Genomic DNA, 19,343 nt, shown 5'->3' with positions numbered 1-19,343 from the left:
TTTGCAAGAAATGAACACTTTTTCAGCTCAGTATAATCTATTATGTACTAATTAATCACAGTCTTATTATATAGTTAACAGCAAAACTGCTGAGGTACAACAAAAAAATCTCCTACAAAATTAGTGGCTACACAAGAGATGCAGTTAGTAACACAATTTGATTTCTCAGGCATAACTGGCCAAATCATTATTCTGAACCTCCACTTCTCACTGAAAAAATCAAGCACACTTTAAGCTTGATCAGTGATTCTGTGACTATGTGTCCTTCAAACAAAATGATGACCAGGATCCACCTCCAGAGAATATGATTTATTTGGTCTGGGGTAACCCTGTGTGCTGCTTTTTGTTTTCTTTCCAAACATCAGGTGCACTGTGAAAACAAGTGGACTAAAAATGATTGCCAAATTCCTTTTTATTTAAATATACATATTTATTCATTTAATAGACACTATGTACAAGGCACTATACAAGTTGCAATGTTGGACCTCAATGATGAATAATTTATCTTGAATCTCAATAATCTGTGCTTTAGTGGAAAAAAATAAGCAAATGACCACAGTTCTACAGAGCAGGGCTTGGCTATGAATGGGTAAAATGGAAAGAAGGAAAATCTTCCAATGAGAGAAACTCACATGAGCAAACTTGCAGAAGGTGCAAGTAATGGATGAAATCAAAACAACACAGAATCCAGGATCACCAGAAGGTAGGACGGCCTTGTGTGTCTTGTGGTCATGGATACTAAGGCTGCAAAGGTAGACTGAGTCAGAATCTTCAATCCTAGTTTAGGAAAATTAGTTTCTTTGGTTTTTGTACATCAGAGTAATAAGGGCTCTGAAATTAGGCTACCTGAGTTTATGTATCAAATTTACTATTTATTGGCTATGTGTCCTGGGCAATCTATTTAAAATCTTTATGCCCTATTTGTAAAATGGAAATAATAAGAACACCTACATAGGTTACTGTAAAAACTCGGTGAGCTAACAAATGTAAAAAGCTTACAGAAGTTCCTAACACAGAGTAAACTCTCAATGCACAGTGGTTAGTAATTATTATAAGCGATTATCAGACACTGGCAAACCACTAAAGATTTTTGAACAGAGATTTGACATGATCAGAACTATAAACTGAGTCTGTGAAAAAAAATCATTCTGGGGGTGCCTGGGTGGCTCAGTCGGTTAAGTGTCTGACTCCTGGTTTCAGTTCAGGTCACAATCTCATGGTTCCGTGGGTTCCAGCCCTACGTCGGGCTCTGCGCTGGCAGCACAGAGCCTGCTTGGGATTCTCTGTCTCCCTCTCTCTCTACCCCTCTCCCATTCGCTGTCTCTCTCTCTCTCTCTCTCTCTCTCTCTCTCTCTCACAAAAATAAAAAATTTTTTAAGTAATAAAAAAAAATGATACTTAAACATGATACAAGTATGCAGAAACATCCGTAACAAATACTGAAAGGAAAATGTATTAAAGACAGTGTATTCACATTTTTAATTTGTCTGTCAGCCACCTGCTCCCAGCTTCCTTTGCAAGAGTTCTCAGAAAACTGGTAGTATCCGTGCAGATTCCTTACTGAGTAATGCCCAAGACATGAGAGGAACTAGTCATTCTGAGTTCTCTGGACAGCGAATATTAAGTTTGGATGGCAGATCTGAAGTCTTCTCATAGAAACTTTTCCAACTTCCTAAGTGTACACGGCACAACTAAACCTATCTTATGATGACTCAAACTCCTTACGAACAGCTGCTGTACTATGCTTCACATGAGGATGTGATCTGCAGGCCAGCCCCAGCTGCAGTCTTCGACTTGAACATTTTCTCATTTTACCTTGATCAGGAAGTTCAGAGGTCACACTACACACGTGTATCTCCTCAGAGCCATCTCCAGTGTGTGCAGCAGAGCTGCTCTGGGCCCCAGGGAGCATCCGTCTTGTGCTCCCCTTCCCTTTGCACAGCTTTCTGGCTTTCTCCTCCTTCCAGGATAGATTTTCTCCTCCCCATCAGCGGGCCCTGCACTGTCCCCACTCACCTGTGCAGCACACTAACACCTTCTGCAACCTCTACCATTTCTCCAGCCGCTAGTCCTAGCTCTCTAACAACATCCCCTCACAATATTCCTTACAGGAAGCTGGGAAAGGATATTTCAATTTCAAAACAGAGCTACTCATCAATAACAAAAGGGACCAATTAATTACTGAATTTGCATTCCCTGCGTTTGCACCTTTCATGACTCAAGGCTATCAAAAGTTCAGTCAACTGACTTCGGTCAGGTCATGTCACGGTTCCTGAGTTCCAGTCCCACATCAGGCTGACTGCTGTCACCTCAGAGCCTGTTTCCAATCCTCTTTCTCTCTGCCCCTCCCCACTCCCCCCTCTCTAAAATAAACATTAAAAAAGAGAAAGTTTGGTCTTGAGATAATGGAAGTGGTGCTTCTGCAAGTCTACTGCATGGTAAATGGGAGTCTAGAGCTAAGTCAACAAACTGCAGGTTCCCTCTTGCTTGCCATGTACTGTGAGGCTGGCCGCTTAAATGCGGCCTCCCAGCCCCTACACTGATCTCATTGGGCTACTGGGAGAATTAAACAATGTACATGAAAACAGGTGCCTGGGTGGCTAAGTCAGTTAAGCGTCAGACTCCTGGTTTCAGCTCAGGTCATAACCTCATGGTTCATGGGATCAAGCCCCGCGTCAGGCTCTGTGTCAACAGCAGAGCGCCTGCTTGGGATTCTCTCTCTGCTCCCTCTCCTGGTTGAACACACACGCGCTCTCTCAAAAAATAAATAAACTTTAAGAATAAAATACATGAAAACAAAATTCAAATCCCTATACCAATGTAAATTTTTGTCTCAGACTTTTCTCCGTCAAACTATTTGGGGGAAGCAAGGCCCCTGATACAGTAAAATACCAGAAGACTCCATACTCAAAAATTCTCCCCCACATATATTACACCAATTAGACATTCATTTTGATAAACAAGCTCCTCTTTCAAATATCTCCTGGTAGAGCTAACCCTATTGTTCATTCATGCTTTTGCATACTGCTCTGGTATTATAGGATTTGACATAGCTTGCCTTGTATTTTGACTTAACTCGGCAACTAGACCAGAGATTCTCAAAAGGGAAGAGTAAAATTCTCCAGCAGCTGTGCTTTGAAATGTCATGTCCAATATTACAAATTTTTATCGGGTGGGGATGGGAAGGGTCTCATTGCCTTTGTTTTGTAACCTTTGGTAAATAAATATCCACAAAATCTTAGAAACAGGACAGGTGGAAAGGACCAGAAATAGCTAAATCTCCGTGAATGGACCAAAAGGAAATTAGGTTTTACAAATGCCAATCTACTATGTACAGAGCATTTGACATACTTCCTCTGACTTCATAAAAACCTCAAAACAGCTCTGTGAACAGTTATTCTTATGGATGAGGAAAACAGCACTCTGACAACTGAATGTGACTACCTTTTTGAAAAGAACTGAGAAAAGAGAGAAAAGGCACTGAGCCAACAGAGATTAGACTCCTACTTTCAAATGCCTATTCTTCCCTGAATCTTTATCCTTTCCACCCGCAAGGATATCGCAGAATGCGTTTCTGTACGTCCTTCCCTAATCGGAAAGGACTTCCATACCAAGCTCAAATTCTAAGGTGGGCGGGGATGAAGAGAAGGTAATTGCAATTAACTTATATCTCTAAAGTGAAGAACTGAGGTATTTAAAATGGATTACAGTAGTTTCCCCCTATTCGAGGTTTCACTCTTGTGATTTCAGTTACCCAAGGTCAACTGAGTCTGGAAACAAATAATCTTCCTTCTGACCTACAGTCAGAAGGTCAATAGCAGCCAAACTAAGTCACAATGCCTAGGTCATGCACCTCACATCATCTCACCACACAGGCATTTTATCAGCTCACATCATCACAAGAAGAGTGAGTACAGGACAATAAGGTATTTTGAGAAAGACCACATTCACACAACTTTTATTACAGTGTATTGTTATATTTGTTCTCTTATTAGCTAGTATTAATACCTCACTAATTTATAAGCCCTCATAAGAAAAAACAGCATGTATAGGGTTCAGTGCTATCGTCCTTTCAGGCATCCACAGGGGGTCTGGGAACATACCCTCCCACACACCCACAAGTACGGAGGGATAAGCTACTGTAGCTTAGTCTAGGACACCGAACAGACTACCCCAACATCTTTGTTAGCAAGCTAAAACAAAAGACAATAGCAAAAAAAAAAAAAAAAAAAAGAAACAAAAACGGGAGGGGGAATGAAAGTACTAGGAATACATTACAAGTGTAGATCATTATCAATAGTTAAGCAACAGAAAAGTATTGACAAATGTTAAAATTATTCTAATTCTTAAAAGGCAATTTTAATTCAAAACCACTGTTGGGAGTCATCCGTTACTGCTCGTTAGTGGGAAATAAACCTACGGCACTTCGTCGGGAATTGATGGTAGGACTCCCAACACTTCCTAGCAGACCCAACTCCCTACCACCCTCCTCCCGTCATAGCCTAAGTGGCAGCCTGAGCTAAAGACTGGAGTACTGCCTTGTCGTCAGTGCTGCTTTTAAAAACGATTCTAGGTGAAAACTCCTGAAGAACGAACTCTTAGGGAGTGTAGAACGCACACAGCTTGAGTGAAATCCCCTAGACAGAGTGCAGGGCTTAAGGAAGCTACAAAAACCGGGCCCCCACTGTCGATTTCGCCCGGATTCTTTTTTGTTTTGTGTTAATCTGCCTGGGGCAGCAGCATAGGTTGGAAGGCGGAGACTGGAATCGCCTGCCAAGCCTGGGCTCTCGGTCACAGAGGCAGCGCCTCCCGGTTCACGCCAAGTCCATCCCCCACCTTCTTTCGCCATTCATGGCCTTCCCCTCCCCTCCCCCCATCATGTGACCGCAGCCTGGACTCCAGGCTTGTTTTTCCCCTCAGCTCAGCCGCACCGCGCAGGCGCCTCGGAGCCCATTCATTCGAAATGCGTAACAATGAGCCCCGGGGCCCAGCGGCTCCGCGAGCTTCCCAGCTCGGCCCGAGCCCCTCTGGGCCCCCAGTGGAGGCGGCGCCTCATTGGAGTCCCCCACCCCCGGCCGGCCACCCACTCGGGACCAACCTCCGACCCTCCGCCCACACTCGCGGAGTTGAAGTCAAACTTTCCTGGGCAGCCCCGGCGCCGCGTCGGCCCCTTCCCCCGCCCAGGCCCGCCCCATCTCCGCACCCGGCCGGGCCACCCACCGCGCAACCCGGCCCAGAGCGCCGACCTCGCCGACTCCTCCCAGCCCCCGCCCCAGAGACCCCCCTCGGGCCGCGCCGCCGCGAAGCCCAGGTGAGCTCGCGGGAGGTGCCGGTCCGGTGGGTTCGCCGCGGGCAGTTACCGGACGGTTGATTGCTTCCACTGTGAGGGCAGCCCTTCGCACAAGAGGAACGCGGACCAGCGCTCGCCCGGCCGCCCGGTCCCCTCGGGATCCTGCCCCTCCCTTCCCCACCCCCACCCCTTCCCGAACTGAAAGACAACAAACCAGCAGGAGTGAGGGCAGCCCCGGCGCGGGCCGCCCTGGACACGACAACACCACCAGCCGCTTGTATATCCCCTCTCCGACTGACGCCGGTCTCCCTGGCGCGCCTTAGTACTCCCGTCGCCTCTCTCATTCCTCCACCGAAACTTTCCTACTTACCAAACCCGTCGCCATTACCAAGTCTTTCAAGCTTCGTCTTCCCCCTCCCTCAACCCCCCGGGGGCTGAGTCTTCGCCCCGCTCTTTCGCCCTCTTATTGGCCCACGGAACTGCCATTCGATCATTCCCCTTTCCCATTGGGTGATACCGTGGTCCGTCTCGGGAGGCGGGCTTGTATTGACTTTTGTGTTGTGTTTACTGGAGAAGACGGCGTGTCAATCACTAGAGTGAGCGCTTCGGATTGGATTGCTGCCGAGACTTCGGGGACCTAAGCCAAACTTTGCCCCCGAAATGGATTGTGGGATTCGTAGTCTCAGCCTTGCTCTGTTCTCCTGGGAAACTGCAGGAGAGAGAAACTAGTTGGACTACGTATCCCAGAAGGGCGTGCACAGCGCTGTCTTGATAGTAAACAAGAGTCATAGGGACACGTGTATCAGCTCGTTTGTTTTGGTGTCTGGGACAAAAGGGAGGGGGCGGAGGAAGGGAGTGTTTTAAAGCTTTGGCCTCTTCTCTTCCTCTGGGCCTTTCCTAGCACTCGGAGAGCCCCAGTCTCTCGCAGCACCCATTTCGGGCCATAAACAGGCAGAGTCGCTCGCTGCTCAAAGTTTGGCAGGAGGCCAAGGTATTGTTTTAGTGCGAGGGGAAGGAGATGACTGCACAGGCGGAAGCAGTGCAGCCTCGCGAGGGACCAAGCCACCCACAAATCACAGCCCCAGGCATTATGGGGATAATAAAGGTGGTATCGGGCTCCAGTGGGAAGAACTAGAATTTCTTTATCACGACCCTTTCCTGGCCACCCCCCGGACAGCAACTTGAGAGGGTTTCTTTGCCAGCTCTGATCAGTTCACCCAAGATTTGTTGAATGCTGGCTGTATGCCAGGCACTGAAAGGCTTGGGGACTAACAGAGAAAGGTTCAGGGTCTGGAGAATTTATAAAGCTGTAAGGGGGTGGATGATTACTATTGACTTAGAAATTGAGGCAACCCAAAGCGGTATTTTCCATGTTGACCAGCTTGCTCGTTAAGGTATTAGAGGCGTAACGTGTGACCTAAACTGAATTTGTGAATCATCCAAGCTTCCCTGGTAAGTTTTTGTTAACCAGTGTTTTCCTCCAGACGACTTCCCATTGATGAAAGAAAAATGTCTTTCCACTTCGTTGCCACTAGGAGTTCCTCCTTAAGTTACTAATACTCTGACTCACCAGAGGAGGATGGCTTCCCTGGCTTTATAGTTAACTTCACTTTAAACATGGCTGGCCATCACAGTCCACGGAGTCTATAATTGTTTTTACCATTAACATTCAAAAGGCATTATTAAGGTTTTTTTTCTTTGAACTTTTAGTGTTTAATCATTTAAGCTATGCTTCAGGTTTTATATCTTTAGATCACTGTATGCATGCTTAGAATTAAGAGGAAAACTTACATTAGTTAGAAATCTATAAAGTCAAACCACTGAAAAGAGCCCTTAACCGTAACTGATTATTCCTTTAAACACTACCCCCCCACATTTCTTTAAGTTTTTTTTTTTTTTTTTAATTTTTTAATGTTTATTCTTGAGAGAAAGAAGAGGGGAGGGGTGGGGCAGAGAGAGGGAGACACAGAGTCCAAAGCAGGCTCCAGACTGAGAGCTCTCAGCACAAAGCCCAATATGGGGTTCAAAGTCACAAACCACAAGATCATGACCTGATCTGAAGTCAGAAGTTTAACCAACTGAGCCACCCAGACACCCTGCATTTCTCGAATTTTTAAATCTGCCTGAAAGCCACAATGAATCAAGAAATCCCAAATAACTCTCATGGTGAAAAAAGTTTTACAGTTCTTTTAGGGGTTCCCTGTTGGAAGCCTTGAAATGAAATTATTTTAAAATAGTTCTGTCTACCCTATGATCAAAGATTTATGTTCTTGTATTCACAAATAGTAACTTTTTTTCCTAAAAATAATTGAGGGCTAGCAAAACACCTAAATTTTTCACTGAGAAGAAAGGGCAGGGTTTGAACTTATTATCTTTCAGAGATAATAGAGGGATCCAAAAAAGAACTAGACTGTGACCCTGCCTTTTTCTTTTTTCTTCCTTTTTTTCTCCTTGCAGTGGCGGGTTGCTGTATCTCTGCAGTTTCATTTTTTGACAAAAAGAGAAATCGTGGAATTTACCTAATCGTTTAAAATTAAAATTTGAAGTATTTATGTCTTACTCCCACAAGGAAACTGAAAATCAGCTTTCCTTCCCCCAAAAACGAGCTTTGAAAAGCCTGAGCCACTCCTTACCCCTATTTGTTGCATAAACCATGAGGTCTGTTTTTAGCTGAACCTTACCTTATTTTAAAAGGTTTTCTATCCAATGGGGCACCTGGGTGGCTCAGTTGGTTAAGTGGCTCAGTTGGTTAAGACTGTTGATTTCAGCTCAGGTCATGATCTTGTGGTTTGTGAGACTGAGCCTAGCATTTTGCTCAGTGCTCAGAACTGAGCTTGCTTGGGATTCTCTCTGCCCCTCCCCTGCTCGTGCTTTCTGTCTCTCTCTCAAAATAAATTAAATAAATAAATGGTTTTCTATCTGAAAGTTCTTACCAAAAGCTTTACTGGAGATGTTTTTATCAGTGAACACAGTGATGGGAAGAATAATTTCAACTTCAGATCAAGATTTTTTACATTATTATAAATAATTACCTTTTAATAGTCCTGTAAAGTTTTTTTTTCATTCGCTCATTCAGAAATATTTAGTTCCTATTATTTGCTGACCACTTTGCCAATTGATGAGCCTACAAAGATAGGAAATATTTTCACATACTTTCATTTTTGTCTAAGTCACTGGGGACTAAAATTCTGACATTTCAGTCACAACTGATTAAGTATCAGTATTAGAATCTCTACACCTCTGGGGCACCTGCAGGGCTCAGTCAGTTAAATGTCCAACTCTGGATCTCTCAGCTCAGGTCTTGATCTCAGGGTCATGAGTTCAAGCCCAGTGTTGGGCTCTCCACTGAGCATGAAGCCTACTTAAAAAAAAAATCTCTACACCTTTAAGGTGAATAATTAGTTCTGTCTTTTGACTTTCCTGGGAAGCTAAATGACCATAGTAGTACCTCATATATATTTAACAGGAACATCATCATTAATTCTTGGTGACCATTAAAACCAACCAACTCATAACCCAGAACAAAGATCAAAGTAAAAAAACTAGTAAGATCTTGAAAATATATGTAAATTCTACTCTTTCACTAAAACAGATACAATTAAAGAACACATAATAAACTATGCCAAGAAGTTGTCATTTAAAATCAAAATGTCTTTCCAGCAGTTTGTAAAATACTTGTTTTCATAAAAAAAAAACATGAAATGCTCATTTGTTAAGAAGATTTATCTTTTTTTTTTTACTACCTTTAACCATAACTTTACTACCTAAAGTAGTATTATAAGGTAGTAGTACTACTTTACTACCTAATTTAAGAATTTAACAACGTATTTGCCTCAATTCCACTACATTTGGCACACCAATGACTACTTTGCTGGACTAAGAAAGATTAAGTTCAAGTACAGGGCATTGTTTACATATTGAGAATATCGCTGTTCAAATTGTTAAAAAGGAAATGAACATTTAGAAGGCTCAAAACACTTACATGAATCGACAGTTGAGCAAAATCACCTCCCACCAAGGCTATTTTATAATCAAGTGTTGACTATCTCATGCATTTTATTGAATACTGTCCTGAAAGTGAGAAATAGAATGGCTGTTACTGTATGGTTTGTGGACCCTCATAACCAGATGTGGGTGACTGGGAGCTGTGGCTGGCTGCCCTACCCAGGGTCATGAGAGAGGACCTCCCTGCACACTGCTAGCCTGCGAAAAGATCAGAATTCAAAGTACAGTTTCTACTGAGTGCACATTGCTTTTGCACCATCATATAGTCAAAAAATTGTGAGTCAAACCACATGGGACCATCTGTACTAAAACTAGGAAGTGGAACACATGTATGATCTAAAATAGTGCCCCAAATTTTCAGATAGTTTCTCTCTTGGTAGATTATTTAAACTCTTAGAAATAGCCTTCCATATCCACTATACACTAAAACAAATTAATTTTAGGGGTGCCTGGGTAGCTCAGTCGGTTGAGCATCTAACTCTTGATTTCGGCTCATGTCATGATCCCAGGGTCATGGGATCAAGTTCCACGTTGGGCTCTATGCTGAGCGTGGAGCCTGCTTAAGATTCTTTCCTCCTCCCCCAGTGTGTGAGCTTTCTTTCTCTCAAAAAAAAAAGAATAATTTTATAATTCCAAGTACTCAGGTACACTCAAATTGTAAGGAAATGCCTGGGAGCCTATGAGTGCCATTTTAGAAAGGAGTAGTATGTCTGTTGTGCTTGTAATTCTTGATTCAACTATGAGTTTAAATTATACTCAGATGACCATAAAGCAAGACCTTTCTTCAGTGTAAGTGAGTGTCTTAACACTATTGCCTTTAGGAGGAAGAACTAAGGAGAAAGGGAGAACTAAAGAATGATTGTTGGCTGGGACTGGGACGTGGCGGGGGCGGGGGGGGGGGAGGTTGGTTGGGAGGAGACAACATGGCTCAGTCGGTAGAGCATGCGATTCTTGATCTCAGCGTTGTGGGTTTAAGCCCCAGGTTGGGTGTAGAGATTACCTAAAATCTTCTTAAAAAAATGATTGTTGGGTTTCTAGGCTGGATAGGACTTGTGGGTGAGTATTGATGGTATGTCAGTGCTATTGCTGAGGTGGGGAATGTTGGAAAGAATGGACTTGGGAACTGGGAGAAGAAAAGAATGGATTCAACTTTAGATAATGAGCTGCCGTTCAGACAAGAAATTTAGGTAAAACTGCTAAACCTGTGTGGGGTTTAGGAGATCTAAGTCAAGAAAAATAAACTTGAGTGTCTTCAGGACACAGGAGACTACCCTTTGTGGCCTCAGTTCTTGTTAAGTTGTCCAATTTGGTTTTAATGAGAATGTGAACATTTAGAGAAGGCAACAACAATTTCAACTTAATCCTACTTCCTATTTATAAAATTTAGAAGCAGAAATATGAAGGTTTTCGTCTTTCAAATGACTTCTCATGTGTTTGAGATCATTCTTGTTATCTGAACTAACACAAAACTCCCATGTATTTTCTCCTCATGTCTGTTTGTTACCCTAGGCCCTCATCTATGTGTTTTCTTTTTGTTGCCAGTCGTAAGAACCTCGTTTTAGAGGCAAGCCTGATAAGAAGCGATTAAAACCACAAGTCTTATCACACCGTGCCACACTTCATATTTTTGCTTCCATTGGTCACCCTCCAACATGTATATCACCTCCTCCTTCCCCCGCCACTATCTCATATGCATCTTGCTGTCTGAGCTCTCAATCAGTAGATGCCTGCTGAACCAGGGAACGAGAAGTTAGGAGGAAACAAGTAGCACAAATCTTAGTATAGCAGATTATGTGTTACACTGTATGCCCTGGGTGGTTTTGAACACTGACTGAACAAGCTTCTGTGTGCTGTGTCCTTGCCCTACACATGCATTGTTATTATAAGAGGGCAGGTCTCATCTGCTTACAAGATAAGTGCAATTCCCACTCATTCCGTCTCCCTCCGTGCCAGTCACACGTAGGCATACAAAATTTATCTACTTCCGTTCCTTCAAGCCTATCACAACATGCTGTAGTAATAAACATGTGGAAGCTATTTAAGTTCAGCTAATTTAAGGAGCAATTACAAGAAAAAGATTTGCCAAAGAGGTCTCTGTAGTGAGCATCTCTCCTAAAATAATTGCTTGGCTTTAAAACATGACATTTGTGTACATTTCAAGAATAGAGGCATCTGGAAAAGAGAGGCCTAACAGAGGCTGTGGCGTTCTGGGGAGACATGTTTCTCCTCTCGCTCCTCAGCGGGATCTAGGTGGGTTTCCAATTAGGACAAAGACGGAAAACCAGCAATCAGAAGCAACTTTATCCAAGATTTTTGACCATAGTTACTGCTCATAAACTCAAGGGTTCTACTTGAACTTTTTTTTTTTTTTTGGATGTTGAACAGAAAACACTTAAAGAGTTTCACTTCTATGTTATTGCTTTTGTCATCTGAGTCCATTTCCAGCTCACACTTTAAACTTTTGCTGGCCTCTGGAAAAAAAACCTCATTTTCCGTTTTTGCAGTTAAGAGTAAAATTTCATTTACTTACTATAACAACTCAGTTCTAATTGATACTAACACATTTCACGTATATACATTTTGCATTATGTCTTGGGTTTGGGGAGGGGGGTGTGATGGCAATGCTCAGGTTGTGGTTAAACCACAATGTAGAGAAGCCACCTACCTAGTAAGTGTCCTTTTTTGGATACTTTTTGATGGTGCAGACAGTTCCTTCCACAGCATACATCATGTTTTCCTAAATGTAAATGTTACATGCATTTTCAGGATTTCCTAGCAATTTTAGGCTTTATATATTTACAGCATAAAAAAAGAACAGAAAAACCCAGATCTGTTGGTCAAATGAAGTTCTCCTCTCAAGCATCGTACTACACCTGTGCTGCAAATTTGATGCAAATTTCTCCATAGGTTCAATATAGGAAAGCCTAGGAGACCAAGAATTGCACAGGAAACCAAGAGATGTCAGCTGCCTGGGAGTTCTGCTATGGACTCACCAGGTAACTGATTTGGGCAAAGTCACTGATTCTCCTCACTTACACAGACTGAATTGATCTAAGCTCCCATAGTTATTGTTGGGCACACAAGACTTCTGCAAATACCTGGTATACTTTACTGTTTATGCTTCCATAACTCGTTATACTTTTAAGGTTTTTTTTTTTTAATTTTTTTTTTTAACGTTTATTTTTGAGACAGAGGGAGACACAGCATGAACAGGGGAGGGGCAGAGAGAGAGGGAAACACAGAATCGGAAGCAGGCTCCAGGCTCTGAGCCATCAGCCCAGAGCCCGACGCGGGGCTCGAACTCGCGGACCGCGAGATCGTGACCTGAGCTGAAGTCGGACGCTTAACCGACTGAGCCACCCAGGTGCCCCTAAGGTTTTTTTTTTTTTTTAAAGTACCTGTTAAGACTAACAACCATAGAGTTTCAGTTGCCCAACCAGTTTTGCTGCCTTTAAAAACATCCTGGAAGAGGTAAGGTGGTCTCCTATTCCAATCTGTTTGGGTCAAAATTCTTTCTGATATTCAACATCAGGCTGTATGTACTTCATACTCTCTTAATTTCAGAAGCCAGCATTCTTGATTATTCTATTTCTCCCTTATGTGTTAAGAATTCCATTTCTCCCTTAGGTACTAACATTTTATTTAGATTTCAGAATTCCTTCTTCAGTCATTTAACAAAGCCATGGCTTATCCAGATGTATTACTTACCCCTCTGGGATTACACATGATTAACTTTAAGTGCCAAAGGTCATCTAGTCCTTGTTATAAGCATAACATTTCTTGGGGTGCCCGGGTGGCTCAGCCGGTTAAGTGTCCGACGTGGGTGACTCAGGTCATGATCTCACAGCTGGTGAGTTCGAGCCCCGAGTATGGCTCTGTGCTGACAGCCCAGAGCCTGGAGCCTGCTTCAGATTGTGTGTCTCCCTCGTGCTCTGTCTCTCTCTGTCTCTCTCTCAAAAATAAATAAACATTAAAAAAAATTAAAAGAAAATATAACATTTCTTGAGAAAATTAGGAAAACTAGATCAGTATCTTCAAGATGCTTTAGAAAGGACTCAGCACTTAATCTTACATATTTCAATAAAGTCCAGAGTCCTTCACTTCGTGTCCTATGGCTCCCCTGCACATTTCTACACACCTTAAATGGTCCACTCCTTTCTAACAGTAAGCCAAATACATTCACCCAACGTGTATCACAGGTAGCGTTTGTGAAAATATATGCACCAAGCCCTAGTTCATCATGACATGCAGAAAACACACACTATAAAACAAACAGGGAGAAGCACTTGTGTTAACAGAATGTTCTTCCAGAGTATTTCTTAGCTGCACATACTGGGTCCTTGAATGAAACTTCAACAGAGAATTTCCAAGTAGTAAAATATCTTGGCTGGTGACTGAATAATGACATCCACATCCACAAGTGAAACTTAAGGTATTTTAATTAGACACTTTGACATATAAATTCCCTATTAGCCAGGTTTATTTCGTTAACCAAAATGGCCCAATGAGTCTGCAGCAGACCATAATTGTTTATATGTTTATATCGCATATGACTGATAGTTAAAATTTGTGAAAAACCTATTGCTATAAAGAGCCATGTTTCCTGGTTGCATTACGCCCGGGGCGGGGGGAGGGGGTGGCGGTTTTCCCATTGGCCACATCTCAGTCAGGCTTTCACACAGTGCAGTATGCACGACGGAAGTACCAGTAAAGAAATTAGCGAAAAACAAACAAACAAAACAAAAAAAAAAAACTTCATTAAAAACATTTTATTATAAAAGTGTGCTTTATTATAAGGTAAATTTAAATATAACCAACAATACTGAAAATAATGTAACTGGCATTTACAGCCTTGGTCAGAATTCTCTATTAAACAGGCATTTGTTTGCTATTCCATGAACAGTTAACAATCAGCTTATGCAACAAGGTATCTTGAAAAAGTGGATAAAGAATACAGAATGATGAACCAGGAATTTGGGTGGGTTCTTTGCGTTTTTTTTTTTCTTGTCTAACAGACATGACTTTTAAAATAAAATCTGAAGTAGAAAAGAAGTCATCCTCATGTAGTAAGCTCTCTTCCTACATGAAGGTTTGTAAAATCATTAAACAGTGTTCTAAAATGGGGTTGAAGTTATACTTTACATATTGTTTACATATACATGACCCGATGAACCTATTTTAGCCATATTTTCATTATACTCAGACCATAAACATTCTCTAATAACACCACACTATAACAGCCACAGAATATTTTTACCCAGGTATATGTTTTTTTAAAACCTGTTTCCCCAAAATGAAATTGCTCATTTAAAAGTGAACAACTGGTTAGAATTAACCTCTCCAAACACTGTGGTCACGTGGGCCTAGAAATCACGTTAAGAATAATACTGCTTTGGTTGAGTGGAATTTAATTCATCTTATATAGCAGAATAATAAGTATATCAATTATCAATGAAAATTTATACAACTGAGTTCATCCTGCACATTTGAGTCTATGTTCATGCAAATGGCAAGGTCTAATGGTACATCTGGACTGGGCAGAAATTCCTTTTATCTTTATGTATGGTTTATAAAAATTTATTTCTACCACCATAAAGGAAACCCAAGGGAACAGATGTCTGCAGAGGACTGTGTTATGTATGCCTAGTGAAGAACCAAGAAATATCCTGTGGGCGTGTAGATAAGGACTCCAAAATATTTTTGGTATAGGACAGTTTTTTCCCCCCCCTTAGCATATGTAGTATCTTCAGCTTCTATAAGACAAGTTTAAATAGCATTAAAAAAAACTGTGACATTAAATGTCGAACTCAAATTTTTTAAGAGTACAGAGAACTATACAATGAAAAAAGGAAGTAGATATATGTTTTATGAGGAAACTGTGTTAATGATCTCTCCTCTAAAAAAGACTCTTCCCTATTATCATAATGACTACATTGCCCGTCCTTAAAACCACTGGAACATGTAGGTTACTGACGTTAGGCCAAAGAAGTCAAAACATACTTTATTGCAAAAATATAAAAGGTTTTAAAATTGCATATGATGTTTTATGCCATAGTCCAAGGCCAGCACATAACTTATCAAGCCAGAAAAACTTGAAAACAAAAATGATTAAAATTGTACTGACTATATATATAGCGAGTTGTAAAAAGAATGTGATGCCATGCTGTAGAGCATGGTTCACTGCCAAGTTCCCTTTTACATGGGCAGAGTCACTAACACAGCAATCCGAGGGAGTCCACATGAACACATGTTGCCCATGGTAACACCCTTCAATTATCTTCTTGCACACAGATACTTTCAATATATTACAATCATTTGAATAAACCTCTCACTGAGATCATAATTTTGTGGAGTACAAAGTCATTTCATCAGTATGTCAATATTGTTTTGATCTATTCTTTAGAAAGTGATGTTAAAGCCTATAGAGTATTAAATCACTACTCTGCTTACTGATACGTTGTAAATGTAAAAAAAGGAAAAAACCTGAAATCACAGAAAATGCTTGGCATCTACACAAACACATTCTCAGTGGACTAACCACTACTGTGTAATTTTGTCACTATAGGTCTTGTTCCATACTTTTGCTTCATGCAGTGGGTTCAACAATATCCATGTTAGTTCCAAACAGGGCAACTAATTGTTCTTCGTAAGTGGCAATGTTCCTTTTCATAATTTCCATGCAAGGTCCCAAAAGCCTTTCAAATGCTTGCACATCCATGGCTAAGAGAAGGAGAGGAGAGAAGAAAAAGAAATGTAACATTCTTTGCAAATCTGAAAAACTGCAAAGTCATTTAGGATACCCATTCTGCATGTGTCAGGAATGCAATGGTTATTTTTATTTTTTTAATGTTTTATTTTGAGAGAGAGAGAGAGGGAGAGGGAGAGAGAAAGAGGGAGGGAGAGAGATGGAGCATGAGCAGGGGAAGGGCAGAGGGAGAGGGAGACACAGAATCCGAAGCAGGCTCCAGGCTCTGAGCTGTCAGCAGGGCTTGAACCCATGAACTGTAAGATATGACCCAAGTCAAAGTCAGACTCTTAACCGACTTAGCCACCCAGGTGACGCTGCAATGGTATTTTTAGATAAATATAAAATATAAGAAAAGGGCACAAGGATAAAAATGTTCCACTTCAGAAAATAAACAGCCAGTGTTCCCTTGACAATGGGATTGTGCAATGCTAGGTTGCTGGGAGGCTCCTGGTCTCGGGTAAGAAAAAAACAAGGGACTATAATGGCAAAGCCTGGTAATTCTAAAAACCTGTTGTTGTTGTTTTTTAAAGTTTATTTTTGAGAGAGAGCAAGGGGCAGAGAGAGAGGCAGACAGAGAATCCCAAAAGGCTCCATGCTGTCAGTGCAGAGCCCAATGTGGGGCTCACACTCACAAACTGTGAGATCTTGACCTGAGCCGAAATTAAGAGTCAGACACTGAACCGACTGAGCCACCCAGGCCCCCCCTAAAAAATAGTTCACCACCTCAGTAACATGAACTCTCCTCAAAGGTGGCAAGGCCTTTTTTTCCTCTACTGTTCTTCCTTCTCGGGGCTTACTTATGACACTATGCTGTAAAGACATGATGTTACCTTGTGTAACGTTTACTCTCTTATACTATCGCCTAGCCAATTCAAAACAGCAGCCAGACTGCTCTTCTCCACTTGTAAGTATATGCTGTATGTCACTTTCCTGGTCTGTCTCATGCATTTTTAAAAACTCAATTTATAATATACTCGTAGAAACTATGATCACACTTTCTACTGTAGAAGTGCAAATTTTTATTAAAACTTTTTTTTTTTGCCTTTCAAATTTGCAAAGGTACAAGGGACATTGTTCACAAGAGCAGAGGGAGTGGACACTCTTGCACTGCCAGTAGCACGTACATCAGCACAGGTCAAGAGGGCTGGGAGTATACAGTGAACTCCGTAAAAAGAAAGGCTACTCCCGAGAACCATTTCTAAGGAAAAATCCTATACATGGAAAAGTAGTCTGTGCGCACAGACACAAAACCTACTCCCCCGCCACCGAAAAAATATGGAGCCCAAACCCCCAAAATCGCCAGTGGAGACCAATTAACTCATAATGTGGATGTTTACCTAACAGAATGTTACAATTTGATAAAATGAGAAATAAAATAAGAGCCTGAGGTACGGTAAATGAAACAGCGGTTTACAACACTCTAAAAACAGAAAACCCATGCAAATAAAAAAGATGAGGAATTATAAGAGGATGTGGAAATCACTGGGGGTTGGTAGTGGTGGTAAGGAATTTTCCTACCTTCTCTGTATTTCTCAAATTTTCCTTAATGTGAATAAATCTGTTATAGGAAAAAAATAATGGGATTTCACTCACTTCACCTTTACTCTTTCTCACTAATGTCTATACTCAGGAAAATTACCTGTCAGTTTCTCACTACCTTCTTTTTCATCCAGGTGTAACACTTGAGCCCTTTAAAAAGGGGCTCCTCTAGGAAGTTGATTCTGAAGGGACCCTCAGATCTTAAGAACACTAAAGCTGGGGTGCCTGGGTGGCTCAGTCGGTTAAACATCTGACTTCGGCTGAGGTCATGAACTCGTGGTTTGTTAAGTTCGAGCCCTGCGTTGGGCTCTGTGCTGACAGCTCAGAGCCTGGACCCTGCTTCAGATCCTGGGTCTCCCTCTCTCTCTGCCCCTCCCCCCACTCACACTCTGTCTCTGTCCCTCTCTCTCAAAATAAACATAAAAAAAAGAACACTGAAGCCAAGTTTATTCTACTGAACCGTGAATAAGAACACAGAGTGGCTAATTACTGTTGAATCAATTTTTCTTAAAATGTCAACTACATGGACTCCTCCTGAATTCCATTTTTCACCATTAAAGTAAGCGCTTTCTCATATATGGATCGCAGATACAGACAGACGTCTTCCATTTGAGGACAGCATCTCTGCTGCTAGGAAATAAGAAGTTGAACAATAGAGAAGATTTTGCTGCATTCTGACAAACCTGAAACCATGGCTTCCTGGGACCAGGACGAGGAAGTACTCCCAAAGAGCTTCCAGCTTTGCCCAGAGACCTTAATGTATGCTATAAAAATACTATTCTGGCTTTTTTTTCAGGAACACAAACTTTATTTGAAAAACTAGACATAAAACTCCATACTCAGAATTCTTTACTAAAACAAGATGCCATTTCACGCCTATATGAAAGAAGAAAACAGGAGAAAATAGGTATGTGAAAAATTTTAAAGAAAAAACTAAGGGCGGGGTGCCTGGGTGGCTCAGTCAGTTAAGCATCTGACTCGTGACTTTGGCTCAGGTCATGATCTCAGTTTGTGAGATCGAGCCCCCCAACAGGCTCTGAGTTGACAGTGTGAAACCTGCTTGGGATTCTCTCTCCCCTCCCTCTCTCCCATTTCCCCCACCCTGTGGGTGCATGCTCTCTCTCTCTCAAAATGAAACCATTTTTTTAAAAAGAATATTTTAGGGGTGCCTGAGTGGCTCAGCACCAAACTTCAGCTCAGGTCATGATCTTACAGTTCGTGGGTTTGAGGCCCCTGGAGCCTGGTTTGGATTCTGTGTCTCCCTCTCTCTCTATCCCTCCCCCACACTCTCTCTCTCTCTCTCAAAAATAAACATCAAAAAAAATTTTTTTAATATTTTAATTAAAAAAAAAAACCCAAGGGCCTCCCACAAATCGATTTCATAATGCTATGAGTCCTTACCTTGTTCTCTCTAGTGGGGACTGTGAAACGTGTGAACCCAGTAAGACCATGAGTACAGCAACACGAATACATAAAAGGCAGACTGAACAGCTTCCACCCAGAGGAGCACGTACAGTGCTGTGACTCCTACCTAAACATTTGACGGTCCCGATGGCGTGCGCCGAAGCTGCTCGGGGTTTGTTAGTGACCAGAGCAAGTTCTCCAAAGTACTGTCCCCGGGAACACCGAGCAATTTCTACTGCGCCATTCTCTTCCACCTCGGATTTGCCCTGACAAGGGAAGTAAGAGCATGCGCTTTGACTCAGCTTATGAAAACCGAGCTAACCTTAGTCTAAAGCATCAGAAAGGAAACATATGGTG

The 19,343-nt window shown here is 41.9% G+C and overlaps 3 protein-coding genes across 10 annotated transcripts in view; 1 reads left to right on the top strand and 2 right to left on the bottom strand.

Annotated features, from left to right (window-relative positions):
* The window catches only part of HBP1 (HMG-box transcription factor 1), a 30,468-nt gene extending 24,656 nt beyond the window's left edge, over positions 1 to 5,812 (bottom strand). Inside the window, exon 1 of the mRNA XM_015078722.3 lies at positions 5,661 to 5,812. Within this exon, the coding sequence (XP_014934208.1) occupies positions 5,661 to 5,675 (15 nt within the window). The 5' untranslated portion in view covers positions 5,676 to 5,812. The remainder of the gene's footprint in view (positions 1 to 5,660) is intronic.
* On the top strand, positions 2,558 to 19,133 carry LOC113602995 (uncharacterized). 7 transcript variants are annotated; one of them, XR_003424513.2, is made up of 3 exons: positions 2,558 to 3,926; positions 17,103 to 18,489; positions 18,998 to 19,133. XR_003424513.2 is itself a non-coding variant. In XM_053218626.1 (2 exons), exons 1-2 carry the CDS (start codon positions 4,974 to 4,976, stop codon positions 18,395 to 18,397), a joined length of 357 nt encoding a protein of 118 aa, XP_053074601.1. In that variant the 5' UTR covers positions 4,911 to 4,973; the 3' UTR covers positions 18,398 to 19,117. The 7 variants fall into 7 exon arrangements, 3 of the variants coding, with proteins under 3 accessions (XP_053074601.1, XP_053074600.1, XP_053074599.1); XR_008296901.1 differs by lacking the exon at positions 2,558 to 3,926 and adding an exon at positions 4,911 to 5,311 and having other exon boundaries at positions 18,379 to 18,489; XR_008296900.1 differs by lacking the exon at positions 2,558 to 3,926 and adding an exon at positions 4,913 to 5,311.
* PRKAR2B (protein kinase cAMP-dependent type II regulatory subunit beta) overlaps positions 14,050 to 19,343 on the bottom strand; it is a 102,500-nt gene continuing 97,206 nt past the window's right edge. Inside the window, exons 10-11 of one of the 2 annotated variants that reach the window (XM_053218622.1) lie at positions 18,984 to 19,252; positions 14,050 to 16,015 (exon numbers count right to left, since the gene is read on the bottom strand). In XM_053218622.1, the coding sequence (XP_053074597.1) occupies positions 15,994 to 16,015; positions 18,984 to 19,252 (291 nt within the window). In that variant the 3' untranslated portion in view covers positions 14,050 to 15,993. The remainder of the gene's footprint in view (positions 16,016 to 18,983; positions 19,253 to 19,343) is intronic. The other variant, XM_027071680.2, reaches the window with a different exon arrangement.

The sequence above is a fragment of the Acinonyx jubatus genome, chromosome A2, assembly GCF_027475565.1.
Source record: "Acinonyx jubatus isolate Ajub_Pintada_27869175 chromosome A2, VMU_Ajub_asm_v1.0, whole genome shotgun sequence".
Classification (NCBI taxonomy): domain Eukaryota; kingdom Metazoa; phylum Chordata; class Mammalia; order Carnivora; family Felidae; genus Acinonyx; species Acinonyx jubatus.
Note: the sequence above shows the minus strand (reverse complement) of the source record. Positions and strands in the feature narration are given on the sequence as shown.